This window comes from Aulonocara stuartgranti, assembly GCF_965226115.1.
Source record: "Aulonocara stuartgranti genome assembly, chromosome: 20".
Lineage (NCBI taxonomy): Eukaryota > Metazoa > Chordata > Actinopteri > Cichliformes > Cichlidae > Aulonocara > Aulonocara stuartgranti.
In genome coordinates, this window is record NC_138956.1 from 35,710,589 (window position 1) to 35,728,220 (window position 17,632).

The 17,632-nt window shown below is 41.3% G+C and overlaps 1 protein-coding gene across 1 annotated transcript in view; it reads left to right on the forward strand.

Annotated features, from left to right (window-relative positions):
• The first annotated feature begins 2,743 nt into the window (after positions 1-2,743).
• itpr3 (inositol 1,4,5-trisphosphate receptor, type 3) overlaps positions 2,744-17,632 on the forward strand; it is a 68,016-nt gene continuing 53,127 nt past the window's right edge. The window contains exons 1-2 of the mRNA XM_082518610.1: positions 2,744-2,931; positions 3,012-3,351. Coding sequence (XP_082374736.1) covers positions 3,260-3,351 — 92 coding nt within the window. The 5' untranslated portion in view covers positions 2,744-2,931; positions 3,012-3,259. The remainder of the gene's footprint in view (positions 2,932-3,011; positions 3,352-17,632) is intronic.

Below are 17,632 nucleotides of genomic sequence, written 5' to 3' on the forward strand. Positions count from 1 at the left end.
GTGTGTGTGTGTTGTAGTTCAGTATCCAGGTCTTTGGGTTTTAACACAAATACACAGGATTAACTTGCAGATCTTAAATCATCACCTGTGTGACGTTTATCCAGGTCCAGTGAAGATAAACTGGAGGCAAAAGGTAAAAATGACCCTAACAGTCCACATAAAAAAAACACCAGTCAGTTCATTGCGATTAGATTTTCTTAAATTACAACCAGACATGAGGCATGTATTTTAATCCTGGATGCATTTTAAGGGCTAATATTAAAGGTTTTTTTTAAAGCATTGTTCATTAGAGTTCTTCACTCATGTTTTCATGTGTTATTTACGCTTCCAGGTATGACACTGTGCACTTCTATATTACTCAACAGAGTCATTGAAATCCCTGAAACTCAGATGTGGGCACCAGTTCAATGGTTTGGAACCAATATTTGTGCCGCCTCAGTGTAGCGTGTCACACCTTCCAGCCAATCAGGAACAAGACTGTGTTTCGCCCTGCTTGTTTCCTCTTTTCTTTACAGAGCTAGACTGAGTCAAGCCTACAGACAGCTGTCATTTGATATCACTTTGGTCTGTTTTCTTTATGTAAATACTTGAGGTGTTCCACAGAGCTTCATGAACCGTCGGTGAATAAGACGTCTGTGATGTTTACTGGAGCATAGCTGAAGTGCATCAGACAGCTTACCTGCTCATTTAACAGTTAAAAGAAGAACTCCGCTCAGCAGGACTCCACAGACACACTCAGCCTGCACATCTGTGGGGTAAAAACACGGCTTCTGGGTGTTTCTGTCTTGTGACGGAAAATTGTGGTTTACAATAGCAAACCACAAACTTCTGCATTTCACATCTTTGAGAGAAACAAGTTGTCATGGTTTAAATTTCAGTCGCATAACAATGATGGTGAAATCAAGTTCTGTTTGACAAAAGAAAAAACATTTTAGTAATTTCGCAGATGCTGGAAAACTTCAGGATGATTGAAAGAAGTGTTCCAGGGATGATTTGAAAGGAATTTAAAAAGATCCCTGTAAATATTTAGAAGTCTATAAAACAGCAGTGGGCTCCAGAGAAACATGGCTGGTTAGAGTTAAGTGAGCAGGAAAATTTGGAGACTGAGGATTGAAAACTGCAATGTCTCTAATGTCCACTTGAGGAACTCTGAAACCCAGAAATAAGTTTGCACTTCATGCATGTTCTTGCTTGGATACCAGAAATTATACCTGCAGTTGACATTTTCGCATTTTCTTCTACAATATATGAAAAATCAGAAATTCATGGATTTTGTTGCTTTTACAAAGACTTTTTTCTAACAGGTGATTAAAATTGTCCAGAACATCGAGCATCATAACCCCACTTCTGGTTGCTGGTGATGACGTTTGTTTATTGCCAACATTTTTTTTAATATAGTAACTTCTTTTACACTTTAAAAAACATAAAACATAACTGAATTTGTAAAAATTATATTGTGGAACAAAATGTGAATCGTGCCATTTTTGTATCCTCAGATTCTTTCCTGTTGATGCTCAAGCCTGGGAAAAGCGGTTAATGCTAAACACATTGCTACTTTACATTATATGATTTATACAGCACCAAATCACAATAACAGTCCCCTAAAGGCGCTTTATAATGTAAGGTAGACCCTACGATAATACATACAGACAGTGGGAAGGAAAAACTCCCTTTTAACAGGAAGAAACCTCCGTCAGAACCAGGCTGTGTTAGAGACCCAGAGATGAATAATAACAAGTATGATTAAATGCAGAGAGATGTATAAGCACATAGTGAGTGAGAAAGGTGACTGAAGAAGAAACACCCAGTGCATCATGGGAATTCCCCAGCAGCCTATGCTTATTGCAGCATAACTAAGGGAGGATTCAGGGTCACCTGGTCCAGCCCTAACTACATGCTTTAGCAAAAAGGAAAGTTTGAAGCCTGATCTTGAAAGTAGAGATAGTGTCTGTCTCCAGTTTGAGATGATCTGAGCTTCGTGACACGGTGCTTTATCCTGCTGGAAGCAGCCATCAAGACCAACCTAGTCGTCAACAATGGTCATGTAGGCTGTGCTATTTAAATGAGGCTCATTTGTTGCTAAGAGACTAAAAGTGTAGGCCTTTTGTCAGTTCAGGCCCCTGTGAAGTGTAGCCTCAGTTTCCTGTTCTTAGCTGACAGGAGTGGCAGATGGTGTGGTCTTCTGTTGTAGCCCATCTGCGTGGAGATCTAATGCACTGTGCTCTTCTGCAAACTTTGTGTTCATAAAAGGCTGAACTGGTGTACCTAATGAAGTGGCGGGTGAATTCTAAATGTATTATAAAGCTTTACTTATTTGTTCAAATGTGAGCCTGTACTATACTAGATATGTTAGATAAGATTCTGAATTTTACTTGCATTTACAGTTTAAATAAAAAATTAACATCTGAACTCTGTGCAGCCTTTTTTACATGCAGCGGCTGCACCGAGTTACACAAGAGGTCCAGTTTATCTGTGTCTTTTTTCCTCGCTGTATTTATGATCAAATATTCTGACCGATTTTTGATTTGAACCGTTTCTGGCTACATGTCACTAAACTCGGGAGCGCACGGACACGTCCTGCAGGCTGCCAGTGCACGCGTCACACCGGCCTCCGAGCTCGCGTTGCGTTCACTACACCCGTGTGTGTGTGTGTGTGTGTGTGTGTGTGTGTGTGTGTGTGCATTTTTTATTTCTTGAAGCCGTCTGTCAGTCTTATCAACGCCTTAACTCACTTCCTGGTTTTTAGTACCCGAGTCTTCGGCGTGAGCGCGCGAGCGTGCACACCCCCACCACCACACACACACACTGAGAGGGAGGGACGGAGCAGGTCGCGTTGCGTGTCTGCGCCTCTGTGTGAACACTTTAACCTGCGGCAAGATCTCCACACAGATGTTTCCTCCGGTGCTCCGCACGGCCTCTCAGCAGACTCAGGTACGGATCAGCGGTGGGCCCCCGTTGCGCTCCTGTTGTAAAAAGTTTGCGAGCTCCTTCAGAGTGTTTTTCTTCCACAGTTCGCTGTCATGCAGCAGCAGCCGCCGGTGAGTCCTTGAAGGCGGCAGGACTGAAGCGGGGTGAATGTAAAGAGGTTCCCCTGAACTCTCAGGACTCCAGCCGCTGCATGCGAGGAGGAAACTTTGACTTTCTTCGCTGCTTCTGAACTTCCACACACGGAGAGGAGAGGACAGGAGGGGGGAGAAAGTTCCTCTCTCTCGGCTCTACCTGCGGGTTCCTCTCGCTGTTGAAATAAATCAGCTGCAGAATGTCTGACTCTGCATCCAGCTTCCTCCACATCGGGGACATTGTATCCCTGTATGCCGAGGGCACGGTGAACGGCTTCATCAGCACGCTGGGGTGAGTGTACCGTCACTGTCATGTGCTCTGTGTGCACTTGTGCGCTGTGGAAATGACTGTGAACACCTCCGTTGTACTTCTGTGTGCACACATCCGTTAACAGCCTGAGCGAAGCCCCCAGCTTCATTAAAACCTGAAGATGAGGAGTTTAAACTGGGTTCTGTAGATCGACACGTGGCTTCAGGTGTCAGTGCTCAGCGCTGAGTCGACACAGTGTTGAATGATTAGTTGTTGACTATCCGTCCCTGTGAGGAAGAGACTGGGAAGCATTCTTCCATCAAACAACATCAGACTCCACTTTAATCTTGTTTTCTTAACTTTGTAAAATAAAACATAACAAACAAACACATGGAAGTAAAATAAAATTAAAGGGTTTATATTTACTGGCACAACAACCCAAAACAGGAAAAAGATAAATAACAATGGATTGCATTTATATGCGCTTTTTGAGACTCTTAAAGCGCTTTACAATTCCACTATTAATTCACACACTGGTGGAGGCAGCTACAGTTGTAGCCACAGCTGCCCTGGAGCAGGTTGACAGAAGCGAGGCTGCCATATCGCGCCATCGGGCAGTAGGTGAAGTGTCTTGCCCAAGGACACAACGACCGAGATTGTCCGAGCCGGGGCTCGAACCGGCAACCTTCCGATTACAAGACGAACACCCAACTCTTTGAGCCACGATCGAATATTGTTAAAATAATGAAGAAATATTCTTTCTTTCTTTTTCTTTTCTTTTGAGCGGATTTATGTGCACTAGTCTCATCTCAGTTCAGTCTGATAATATAACCGGAGCTGACAGCAGCATTAGCCTCCTTACAAGCTTTAAACCAAACAGAGAGGGTTGTATTGTGAGTGGACCATAATTTGGCACTTATGTTTTTTTTAAAAAAAGGATGCAATACCAGACATGAAATAAGTCCAAACTAACTCTCCTGATAGCAACAGGTGCACTGCTGCTGATGCATGTAAAAACACAGAGCACCATGCAACACAATTCAATGGAATTAAATAATATAGCTTGTTGGCCACTTGTCACCATAACCATTACAGCTTTTTAAGAGAGGACTGGACTGATATCTGATACACTGTTCCTTAGTTGTGTGTACCTGGCTTTTAGGATGTGTAGTTCAACCTTGTCTAATATAGTAATAACAGTTTACTGTTTGCAGTAAGGGCTGTTATATAGAAACGCTGACCTGGAAGACTGAGCATGTATCAAGACAACACTATGATGTCATTGTGTAAATATGCAGTCATTGCTAGTACATGTATGTTTCACAAAGTATTGTGTTTTTGATATTTGCCCTGTTGAAGTGAATTAGTTGTGGATTATTAAATAGTGTGATTAAACTGTGAGTATGCTGTCAGCGCCGGTTTCCTCTTCAGATCCACATCAATGCTTCTGACTATCATGAATTTAACCTCTTGTTTGTCTCTTCGCTGTAGTGGAACTATTTGTCATATTATGGTTAAAATATGACTGATATATATGATATACTGCCCACCACTGATTGTGAATAATATCCATAAAGAGACATTAAAAAAGCCTGAAACAGAGGAGTTATTATAGGTCTACGTGCATCAGGAGCAGCTGCTTTAATGCAGAAAGCCTGCAGTTAAAGAAAAAAGAGCAAAGACAATATTTGCATTTGCAAAGTTTCACAGGTGATGGAAAAATAGTCCGTGCAATGAACTGCTTTATCCAGAACTCCAGAGACGATAGATTGACTCTGAGGTGAAGAAGTGTACAGGCTCGTCAGTGTTTTGAAAGAAGGACGGTGACATATGCGCATTTTTTGTTTTTGTGGAGAAGCTTCTGTGTGTGTGCTTTTCCCAGCAAACAAAGTGTGTTTTTGTGAAAACATACCAGACTTTGTCCTGTGCTGCGAGAACTTGTTGAACATATTTTTTAAATGAAGGCTTTGAAGCTTTTGGTTTTAGATTGATTTGGGCAGTGTGAGAATGAGTGACACCCACTGAAAGCAGGTGGTGCAGGTCAACAGTGGTGCATTGTGCACCCACTGAGTGTATGTTATGGATGGACATTGCTTTCAGGTCTGAATAGTGAAGCCAGTTTAGAAGTTTTTAGAAACTTTCTAATGGCCAGCATCAGTGGCCTTAATGTCTGCTTTGATGGAGGTTAATATGAAAGCAGCCCTCCTGCTCTGGGACTTGTGTAGCGTTAGCATCACCACTACAGCAGTAACAGTACACTTTATTATAAAGTGCCATAATCACATCACTGAATCTAAATGGATCAAACTGGACCCTTTTTCACCTTATTTCAGGGGGAAGGAAATCCCCACGGTCACTCAGTGATACCTTACATCTGTAAGGCGACACATGAACAAAACAGTCTGGATGAGAGACCCCGTTAAGATCCCTATCACCAGGGCACCGTGAGATCCCACCTACTCAAAAGTCAGATGGTTAATAATGTTCTTACAAGAGTAAATTTGTTACTGATGTCGCCAAACCTGTTTTAAAACTTTAACTCACATACTTGATCAAATTTGATGCAACAGTAATGCTGGCTCATTTAAGTCCTAATGATGCTCTAGAAATGCGTAAAAATTCAGCAGCCACCATTGGACCTGTGGGACACTCCAGCAGGACCACCTTCAGTATCTCTGCCTGACCTGACAAGTCTGTCTTTCTGTTGCTTTAGCAAGCAAGTTGATGACTAGACATTTGCTAGAAGTCATTATTCAGTTGCAAGAGTTAGTTGTCCTGGTGTGAGGCCCCTTGAGGGGCGGCGGTTTTAGGCTTTTGGACAGACTGAAATAAATAAATACATGCTATTATGAAGAAGAGATGCAGCTATAGTATTTTGCAGAAGTCTTGAGCAACCTACTATTTAGTAAGTTCATAATTCCATCAGTTTTGAAAAAGATCTCCAACACCACTGGTTGACACGTAGCCCCAAACCATAGCAGAGCCTACATTGTTTTACAGATGGTTGCGGATGGTGGTTGTACTTTCCTGTTGACGTCCTCCATACATATCGATGACAATTTGAACTAAAAAATTCAAATTTAGATTCACGAGTCCTTAAAAGGTGTTGTTACCGATGTTCAGTTTAGTTGTTGTCACAGTAACTGGCATACCTCAGCCTTGGTTTGCTTCCTTAAGAATGGCTTCCTGACAGCCAGCCTTCGCCCGAGACCACTTGAAGAGGCTTCAGCAAACAGTAGGTAGAACTGGATCAACTCTAGGGCCAGAAGCAAACACGCACCACTGTGTTTTTATTGTGTTGAGAGCTACCCTAAGTATCAGGCTCGGTGACATCCCTACCCTCACCTCCTGTGTGATCAGCTATAGATAGATCTTCAGTCCTGCCACTTCTTTGGTCCTCCACCTGTCCACTTTCCAGCTAATAGCTCTGTGGGAATTTCCTCGTTGGTGCAAAAATACTATTTTAATCACTGTCAAACAGTTCTTCTCAGTTCTTGAATCTACAAAAACTTTTTTCACCGTACTGAAAATGAGTGAAATTAATCAGAAAAACAAATAAACCCCCAAATGACATTAACCATATATTTCAATAAGCGATTTCAACAATCAGTGCGTTCCTGTTATGAACCAAAATGTTTCTGCAGCATATCACAGAGTATTGACTGTGAAGTGTGTCAAGCATCTTGTCTTTGCCAAAAGGGTTTCAGAAATCAGCTAGAGTCCACTAAAGCCCTTTGTAGGTCGAAAGTCTTAATAAGTTACAGGGAGAATGGTCGTGCATGAAGGCTGCTTCAGAGTTAATGCACTCATTACACACCTTCCAGCTTTTCTGCTTGTATGTTACATTTGTTATCGACGAGATCAGAAGAGGAGTGCAACCGAGAAAACATTACTTTATGTTTTAGTGGTTTCTGATTTTTACTAACTTTCTCTTACATGTGTTATTTCAATAAAATTCAAAAATTACAGAAGATTGAAGTAAAGAAACTAGAACAAGTGCAACATATCATCTTTTTCCTAATATTGTCCAGAGTCTTCTGGAATTGCTGATGTTTCACTATCTCCAGCACAACCTTTAACACAAACATGCTGCATAGGGTAGCGGCAGTGCTGTCTGATTGCTTGGCAGGAAAAGGAAGTGGTACTCGGCATGTCCAAGAGAGATTTCCATTGCCAGTTTGTGCATTTGTCCCTGCTGTTGTTAATGTTCGCTTTATGAGGACTTTGTGTCTGGTCAAAACTTTCTTTAGGTTCAGATTTGTTTTTCAGGTTAAGATTAGAATCAGTATTCAGTAACAATAGGGAGGCTTTCACTGTTGCGTTATGGTCTTGAGAATGTGTTATGTCACAGAGTCCTCACAAAGATATATGTACCAGCGTTTGTGTGTGTTTCCTGTACCATGGTCTTACACGCACTCCTTTGAATTTGACTCAGTCTTGACCTTTACAGCTTTATTCATTGACTGCCACACTGATCTGAACAAATACAATAAAAACTATAGGTCACCCTTTAATAATTATGGTGACGTCACAGGCAAGAGTCATGTTTTGCCCACCCATTCGCAAGGGGAGCTAGACAAAATTAGGCAGGTAGTTTGAACATTGTAAGGGGTCTACCTCTAATCTTCAGGGCTGAAAGGAAGCCAAGTAGGAAGTGCAACAGAAAAAACTTCACTTTCTTCAATGGTAGTTGAGGCAGGGTGTAAAAAAGAAAATCCCCATATAGTCCCAGATGAAAACGTCCAGCTTTACAGTGTTAAAAAGAACGTTTATAACCTGGTACAACATACTGTTTTGGTGTTATCTGTATCTATATCCCTCAACTGTACAGGATTTTTTTTAACTGACAGGTTTTTCAGCACAGGCAGTTGTAACTGCTTATTATCTGATGGCTTTACCTTTCCAGGAGTGAGTCAGATAACATATTTGTGTTGCTGGTGTCTTTTGAAGCATTTGAAGCATTCAGGTAAAGTTCTCTGGAAACAAACATGGCCTGCTGTGAAGTACAGTTTGTCTGCAAATTCAGTTTAGGTGAGCAAAATTCTTAAATTTTATTAGTACTCTACAGTTTCAGTGTTAACATTATGGGCTGGCAGCAGTCTATTCTCTCATTCAAATATGGTCATTTCTGGCTTGAAATAGTCAACACAACAGCAGTCAACACTGAGACTTCAGAATGGGACTTCACCAACCAACACATATGGTCCATATAGTCTAAGCATGAACCCGGGGACTCTAGTAAACTCTGCACCTTTCCTTTCATACAGGTCCAAATTCACATTCTATCATTTTAATAGCTAGCAGGGGGGTGGCTGTAGCTCAGGGGGGTAGAGTATAGGGGTGCAACGATACACAACATTCACGGTTCGGTTCCATACTTTGGTGTCACAGTTCGATATTTTTTCGATACAAAAAAAACGTTCATGCCTTTTTAATTTGTCATTTATTAAAATTATAAATATATATTATAACTCAAAAGTACAGTTTATAAATTTAATGTTGCTGAAACAACAATATAATAAAAATAAACAAATCTATCTGATCGAGAAATCACTCATGTTTGGAAAAGAGAGTTTATTACAGAGAAATGTCTCTTTCCAAAATAAAAGCTCTACTATCCGCTTCTTCTGGGCTATATTCTCTGCAGCATATTAAACATATCAGGTCCCCATAAGGACAATCATGTGCTAACCCTGTCTAAATGACTCGGTTAAAGTTTGTAGCATGCGTGCTTGTTGTTTTTGTCTGCTTCCACTTGTCTTTGCACTAGGATGCTGTCGGAGTAAATGTGCAGTCATATTCATTGTGTTCCCACTAGTGCTGTCAGCGTTAATCTCGTTAAAATGACTCTAATGCCATAACGCGGCAAATGCGGAGTAGTCGAGCGCAGATCCACTGAGCGCTCAACACAGACAGCATCGTCAGAAGAAAAGTTGATAAAATAAATTGAAAATGTTGTATTGTTCGATACATATGCGTACCGAACCAAAAGCACTGTATCGAACGGTTCAATACTGATACATGTATTGTTGCACCCCTAGAAGAGGAGGTCATCTACTGATCAAAAGGTTAGTGGTTTGATCCCTGGCTCCTCCAGTCTGCATGCCAAGTATCCTTGGACAAGATGCAAACCCTAAGTTGCTCTCCGATTCATCCAGTATGAATGTTAGCTAGGAAGCTAAAAGCTTAGAGGGAAGTGTTGGTGTGACTGGGTGAATGTGGCATGTTGTGTAGAGTGCTTTGCGTACTTCGAGAGAGTAGAAAGGCGCTATATAAGAATCAGTCCATTTACCAGAAGGCTTCATTAACTCGGATTTTAAAATGTCCACATCAGGAATTCCAGACATTTCATGCAAGTCACCATATTCAGACTTATACACAATGGAAAACATTTATGAAAAAATGCCTTCAACTATCTGTATTCAAGACCCCCAACATATTTAGTTTATTGCATTATAAAACAACCAAAGTCAACAAATGTTCAGATTTGTGCAGGTGGAAGATGAGAGTGTTGGGACTTTATTTTATCACCAATGAAGGTGACTCTAGTATAAATTCAAAAAGTTTGAATTTTACTTACACTCTAATTTTCCACAATAATGTGAAATTCCCTTTATTGCCCCTTATCCTAGTGTCCACTTATAGTACTGTAACAAAGAAATCTTCTGGGCCCAAATAAAGCATTTTTAGTATAGTCCCACACTATAAAATATACATCTGTAAAAATGTAACCACAACAATTATCCATATTTTCATTCTATGTAACCTTCATATCAAAACAGTATCAATGATGTCAAGTCCCCAAACGTCTGTGGTTTGGATAAGCATTACACACTAATGTCGACATGCTAACTGCTCAGTAGTTTGCCCATGCTAGCATCTTAGACAAGAGAAAAGTAAATATTTCTGCACTTCCTCCACCCTTTAATCAAACAAAAGGAACCTGACCTACCTCAAAGTCTTGCAGTGAAAGAGAACAAAAACACGGTCAGAGTTGAACATTTATCCGTTTGATGGAGGGTTTAACCCACAGTTGTTTTCACATTTTATTGAACTATCACTTAAACAAGAACTCCTTTAAGATTAAAATCTCTCTCCGGGGAGACGTGGCCTGGAAAGCATAGAAGGAAAATGATAGAAATTGACCAGAACAAAGCCAGACATGGGACAATAAAACAAAACAAAATACAAAAAATAACCAAATAGAGAAATATGAGCATGTAATACAAAATCCCTTATTACAATAACAGTTGCACTTTACAGAACCAGTTTCTGAGCAATTTGTGGCAGCAGTTTTTTTCTCTACACTCCATTTGTTTCTGTATTTCTGATATCAACTTTATGTCACCAATCTGTTTTGTTCCAGTGTGTGGAACAACTTGAGTGGGCTTCAGTGAGCACCAACTTTATACCCATCTTTATGATAAAATAAAGGGCCACCTGGTTCCCATCCACTAAGGTGGATGTAGTCACCATGGTGCCAACCATTCATTACTGAGGTCCCATTATGAAGCTGTTGTCATATACATATACTAAGGGAATCAATCAAAAGCAGGATTATTTTCCTCATGAACCGAGATGGGGATGGTGCTGTTTTGTTTTCTGCAAGTATTTGCATGAAAATGACAACACACTCTTGAAGAGCACAAAGGCCTAATCTAATCTCCTTTCATGCCACTCATAAGCCAAATGTGGCACAGTTGTTGATTTCTTTGTTTTATATACCTTAAGGGCCACATTTTGATGTTTTGGCATGTGTGTGGCTTCTGTTCACTCTTTACTTTGAGACATTTGAATAGGGAGTTCCTGCCAGGTGAGACAGTGAGTGAAGTATGAGTGGATGAACCTACTGGTTTCCCTACAGTCAAATTCAGCTGGATCAACACAAACAGGATTCAAACAGAAGCACTGAGCTGCTGAGGTAGTAAAGTACAACTACTAACAACACACTGCAGACACATGCCATCTTCGCTTTCTCAGAGAGATTAGTTAGTTGTCTCCTTCCCAGAAAAAAGATCTACTAAATAAACATTGTGAGAGCAACGTGTCAGCCTGCGATCATGTGATGGTCACAGGGGAACGCTACGTAAATGTTGAAACATCTCCGGCTCTCCTCCCTGCACACTAATTCAAAGCAGGTGGTGAGTAATGAGAACAATGAGCTGAAACATCATGAAAAAACTAGAATTTTTCTGGTATGCAAAACAACAATGGAAATTACAGGGACACTCCCTACTACAAGAATAGTTGAAGGACATATGCAGAGATGCTTCAGGCTGTTTTTGAGTGTTTTAGACCATTTTTTGGTAAAATACCCGTTCTTACCTTTTACAGAAGCAAAAACTGCAGTTTCATCGTAGTTACATTTTAATTTCAGTTATGGGTTCCAGCAAAAATAAAAAAAAATGGAATAAAAGATGATTTTGAATTGAATCCCATTTTATTTACATATCGCCAAATCACAGCAACAGTCACCTTAAGGCCCTTTATATTGGAAGTTAAAGACCCTTCGAAAATAGAGAGAAAACCCAACAATCTGTCTGATTGTTGGATTCCTCTTCACTCACGGCGGATTCCTCTTCACTCACGTCTCCATCCGCCAGTTGCCATTGCGAGCTGGCCTCACCAACTCCCCGCTGCCACGACCACTGGCGATAAGGAAAGGCTGCTCTTCATAGAGGATTCACGCTTGGGGAGACTTTTCTGTTTGGCTCCCAGAAGAGCCTCGGGAACTCTTGCGTCATCTTTGCATACCTCCACAATGGTATATTATTTAATCTTAAAAAAAAAAAAATTGGAGATTTCCCGCGTACCACCAGAGAGAGCCCAAGTATCACTAGTGGTACGCCTACCACACTTTGAGAAAGACTGCCATAGACCACTTAACATTCATCCACATGTTGACTGTTATATTGCTCTAATAAGTCCCATGATGGCTAGGTGACTTTCAGGGTGCTAATGACACCACAAATGATGCCACTTGAGATTTAGCACTTTGGACTACTCAGCAGTTTCACCTCCTGGTTGCCAGAGTAGAGCCGCTGCTCCTCCGCATCGAAAGGAGCCAGTTGAGCTGTTTCGGGCATTTGACAAGGATGCCTCCTGGGCGCCTCCTGGATGAGGTGTTCTGAGCATGTCCCATTGAGAAGAGGTCCCGGGGCAGAGTGATTATATCTCTCGACTGGCTTGGGAACGCCTTGGTGGAAATGTGAACATATGGAAAATAAACAGTTCACATAAACAAATTGAAAACCATGGGTCAGTGACCCATGAACCCTGACAATTACTGTGTTTTGTGTTCACTTGCTGCACTTTACTCTTCTGTCTGCAGCTGAGTTTACTAAAGTCACTTTGGAAAAGGATCTGGTCTCCAAGGAGATTTGAGTTGTCACTCAGCATCTTTGAAATCTGTGGCCTGCCAGTTCATTTGCTGTTTTCTGGGAGGGAAACATGGAAAACATCTGTGTTTATTCAAACACCTGGATCCATATTTAAATGTCTCTCCTCCTGCAGCAGAAGAAGGAGGGACAGAAAAACGAAACAAAAAACAACTATTGCCTTGGCATAAATACTGTTAAAACTACTGCATTTAAAATTTTCTCCATCTCAAAGAAGCAAAGTTAAAAAGGACTTTTATCTATCAATCAAACCATCTCCACGCCTGACTGGGTGCAGTCGAAGCAGAACCACCCAGAGCTCCATCCGGCCGCTGCCTCCAGTTGTGCTGGCGTTCCAAAGCCAGTCAAGGGGAAATCTCTGGGATGGAAGGAAGCCTGAAATGAATTCAGTTTTATGAAGTATTATGATAGTGAGCTGTATTTAGGTCAGTGAATAGTTTTCGTGGAGTTTTTGTTTTGTTTTCTTTGTTTTCTTTGTTTTTTTGTTTTTTTTTTCATGTTTCATATTTTGATGGAGTTTGACATATGGGCTGGTGAAAACAGGCATATGGATGCTGTTTTTTTCTTTTATTTTGGTTAAAAAAAAAGAGCTGAGCTTGAAAATAAAGCCCCCAATTTCTGTTCCTACTCTGACCTATGGCTGTGAGTGTGACTGATGAAATAAGATTGACACAAACAGGAGAAATGCAGTACTCAGCATTAGATTGGCAGAGGGCCTTGGTCATTAATAAGAGCTCAGAATAGAGATGCAGTTGTGGTGGTTCAAGCACCAGGATGTGTGCTGGGTGCCCTCTAGATGAGGTGTTTCAGACATATCCAACTGGGAAAAGGCCTCATGGCTCTTGCGAGATGGGGTCTAGGCCTCTCCGCTTAGACTGCTGCTCCTTTAAATAAATAGCTCTTATAGATCAATGCACTTCATTAATCAACATCTCTGATCTACTGCTGTTGGGCGCACCTGCAGATTTCTGACTTTCTACCATCATTATATACAATTTATACCCATTTTATCCTATTTACACTGTAAGCAAATTAAAAGTGAATCTCTTAATAGCAGCAAGCTAACGAAATTGGGGGTTCAGGGATTGGATTTATTTAGATAGACTGTGTGAAGGCCTTTGTATGTCAGTCCTGAAATCGTTGTTTCTTAAAATGTGGTCACTTGTAGGGGTGCAGAGCATTTCAGTGGCTAAGTCAACACACCTGAGTTTGTGTGAATGGAGCAATCAAGAGCACAAACGTCCTGAAAGACATGCACACACCTGACAGGCAGACAAAGGGACTCACCGTTCCTCTTCCCTGCTGCTTTTCTTTCCCTCCCTCTTTTTCGCCATTTCCCTTCCCCCAGTCATGTCTGTCCCGTATGTAACAACTGAAAATAAAATAAAATAAACAATAAAAACAAAGGTCAATCAAATGGACCAGTAAGGCAAGGCCGGGATGGTGCACTTGGTAAAGTACATCCGCTGGGCATCTTTCTCGGCCTTTAGACAACAATTATGATGACAAAACAACCAAACGGGACAGGCGGGCAAAAGAAAAAAAAGACAAAGGGACTGATTGGCTGTTTTTGTAGCTACGCTGGTATCACTGGGGGGGAAGAAAATCCCACCTCAAGAGTAGAAAGAAACATAAAGAGGATGTCTGGAAATCACAGCAAGTAGATGCGGCAGAAGGAAAAAAGGGAGAAAAGAAAACAAAAAGGGAGGCAAGGGAGGACTTTTTCAAAACTAGGGACAGTTTTTTTTAAAGAAAGACAAGAAGAGAGGATTGGAAAATGCCAGCAGAAAGAGAGGTGGAAAGAAAAGACAAAGGAAAGGAAGGAAAAATGCAAAATGCAAAGGAAGAGGACAATGATAAAACAGAGGAAGGAAAGACAGAAGCAGGAAAACCGAATTTACTAAGAAAAACTAAGAAAAGTTTTTGTTTCTTTCTGCTTCACCTCTGGCTTTGTCAGGTAAGGGTGAATAAACTTTTGCTAGAGTGAACTAAACCTGATTTGTGTACCTACCCACTGGCATTCAGCCGAGTAAACAAATGAATGAACGAACATGACAGTAGCCTCTGCACACCATCCATCCTTCCTCAGTTTGATTGTTTGTTTGAAGTGAGCTTATAAAAGCAGCTTTGTGACTGATGAGCCACAAATACGTGGACGTTGGAGCTTTTCACAGCCATTTTGCGGACACCTGATTTGTCTACAGGTTGTGGTTTAGTTTGCACCACAATGCAAAATATTATTCAGATAATGATGGTCGCTATGAGAGAGCTTCAAAACAAGCTTCTTTTATACACTCAGTATAATAATGCACAACAATGATGAGTGTGTCATTTTATACAGTCATGATAAAGGTGAGATCACCTTTTCAAGATTTTCCTTCAGATCAAAGACAAGCAGATGGAGAATCAGTGAGTCAGTGTGTTACACGTGTAGACATGTTTCCATCACTGCAGGGGACATTTCCTGGAGACTTAACTTAAAATGAACCTTAAACCAGGTATTCATTCTTAAATGGAGTGATTACATTAACGGGAATTGCTTTTAATCTCCACAAAGGAGTCAAGCCCCTACAATAGGATGTGTGACACACTGGTATCCTGCTGAAAGTAGTTAAAGTGCAAAAGTAATCCCGCTGTGCACAGCCTCAGTGCATGAATGTGTGTGTGTGTCTGTGTGTGTGTTTTGTAGTCACATAAATCTGTTTACACAGATTAAATGAAGCAATTTTCATAAAGTAAATTCAAAGATTTCATTGTTAAGAATTTATAATTGAAGGTGAAGATAATTATATTTTATAAGCTGAAATGAAGTTTTGGAAATACAAGTGTGTATTTGCATGTGCATGTGTGTGTGTCAGACTGCCAGAGGTCTTTGTACGTCTGTCTCCTGGTGTTTCCTAAGCAGCAATAATAACAGGGATTTACTCTAATGAGCACACGCACACGTGGAGTCATGCTCTGCATAGTCAGCTGTCAGCGGCAGATCCTTAAATAGTCATATTTAACACAAAAATCACCAAAAACAGAGAAGACAGACCCAACGGATGAAGCTGTATTTGGTTATGGAAAGTTAGAGCTCCATCACCTTACTTAGTGAGGTTTTGTAATCTGCTGAAACTTCAAGGAAGGTTGAAATATGTTGCAGAGGGTTTTTTGTTTTGGTACGTATGCAAGATGGATGTCACGACACCATGACATCCATCTTGGATTTGGTTGTGAGTACTGCTCTTACTGAAATTCACTGCCAGAGTAAATGAGTCAAAGTAATTTCATGTATTATAAAACTTAACGGTGGAGATATATTAGGGAGTAAGTCAATATTTTGTAACTGGGTCAGAGCAGCTACACACCTGCAGCCCTTGTGGGGTGTTCCCAGTCTGCAGTGGGAAGAAATAGTGTTGAACCAGTGACACGGTCACGGATGACCAAGGCTCACTGATGCACATGGGGAGCAAAGACAGGCCCGTGTGGGCCTATAGTAGCTCAAATACTCAAGAAGTTAATGTTGGTTCTGATAGAACGGTGTCTGAATACACAGTGCAGCACACTCTGTTGTGCAGGGGGCTGTATAGCTACAGACCAGTCGGGGTGCCCGTGCTGACTAGGGCTGCCACAAACGATTATTTTGATAGTCGACTAGTCACCGATTATTTTTGCGATTAGTCGACTAATCAGATCATGCATCCATTGGACGTACAACGTACAGCTTATTGCACCAGCAGCATCTGCTCTTATATAACTATCATTAGCTTACAGCTTTAAGTGTTTAAGGTACGTGCTAACTAAAGACAAGATGATAGTTTATTAAATTTTAATGAAGTTTGCAGATTGTTTCAGTGGAGTTTAATAAACTCAGCCGTCTGCTCCTTGCTATCTAAAATATAACAGCACACCGGAGTAAATTCTCGAGCATCTCACACTTTTAACATTTATTCAGCTGTGTAAAAACTGTAACTTTAATCTCAGCCAAACCGATTCACTCACTTTTCAAGGCACCCAAAGCCCTTTACAATTCCACTGTTCATTCACTCTCACTCACTGGTGGAGGCAGCTATAGTTGTAGCCACAGCTGCCCTGGGGCAGACTGACAGAAGCGAGGCTGCCATATCGCACCCTCTGGCCAACACCAGTAGGCGACAGGTGAAGTGTCTTGCCCAAGGACACAACGACCGAGACTGTCCGAGTCGGGGCTCGAACCGGCAACCTTCCGGTTACAAGACGAACTGCCAACTCTTTGAGCCACGATTGCCCTGATCGCCCAGTGGAAGAAAGTGGCCTGGTCTGATGAATCATGTTTTATTTTTCATCACGTGGATGGTCAAGTGTGTGCATTACCAGGTGTTGGGTGCTGGGAAACTTTGGGTCCTGCCATTCATGTAGATGTCACTTTGACACACAGCTTCTACCAATGTATTGTAGACCACGCATATCCTTTTGCCTTCCCTGGTGGGTGTGGCGTTTTTCAGTGGGACAATGCGTACTGCAACAAAACAAACATGGTTCCAGAATGCTTTGAGGAAGAAAAATATGCATTTCAGGTGTTGACTTGTCCTCCATATTCTACAGATTTCAGTCCAAATAAGCGTCTGTGGAATGCGCTGGACAAACAAGTCCAGTCCATGGATGCCCCACCTCCCAACTTACAGGATTCAAAGGATCTGTTGCTAACATGTTGGTGACAGGTAACACAGCACACCTTAGGGATCTAGTGGAGTTGATGCCTCGATAAGTCAGGCCTGTTTTGGCAGCAAATACACACAGACACAGTGTTAAATGTCGCTAGACTAATGGGCAGCACACGCTGACATTGTTACCCTGCACTTTGGTCTTCACATGTTAACATTGTGGTGCGTTTATGCTCATTATCTTGTTGCAATTTGAATCCCTCACCACAAAGATGCAAACCAGAGGGTGGAGCATGTCTC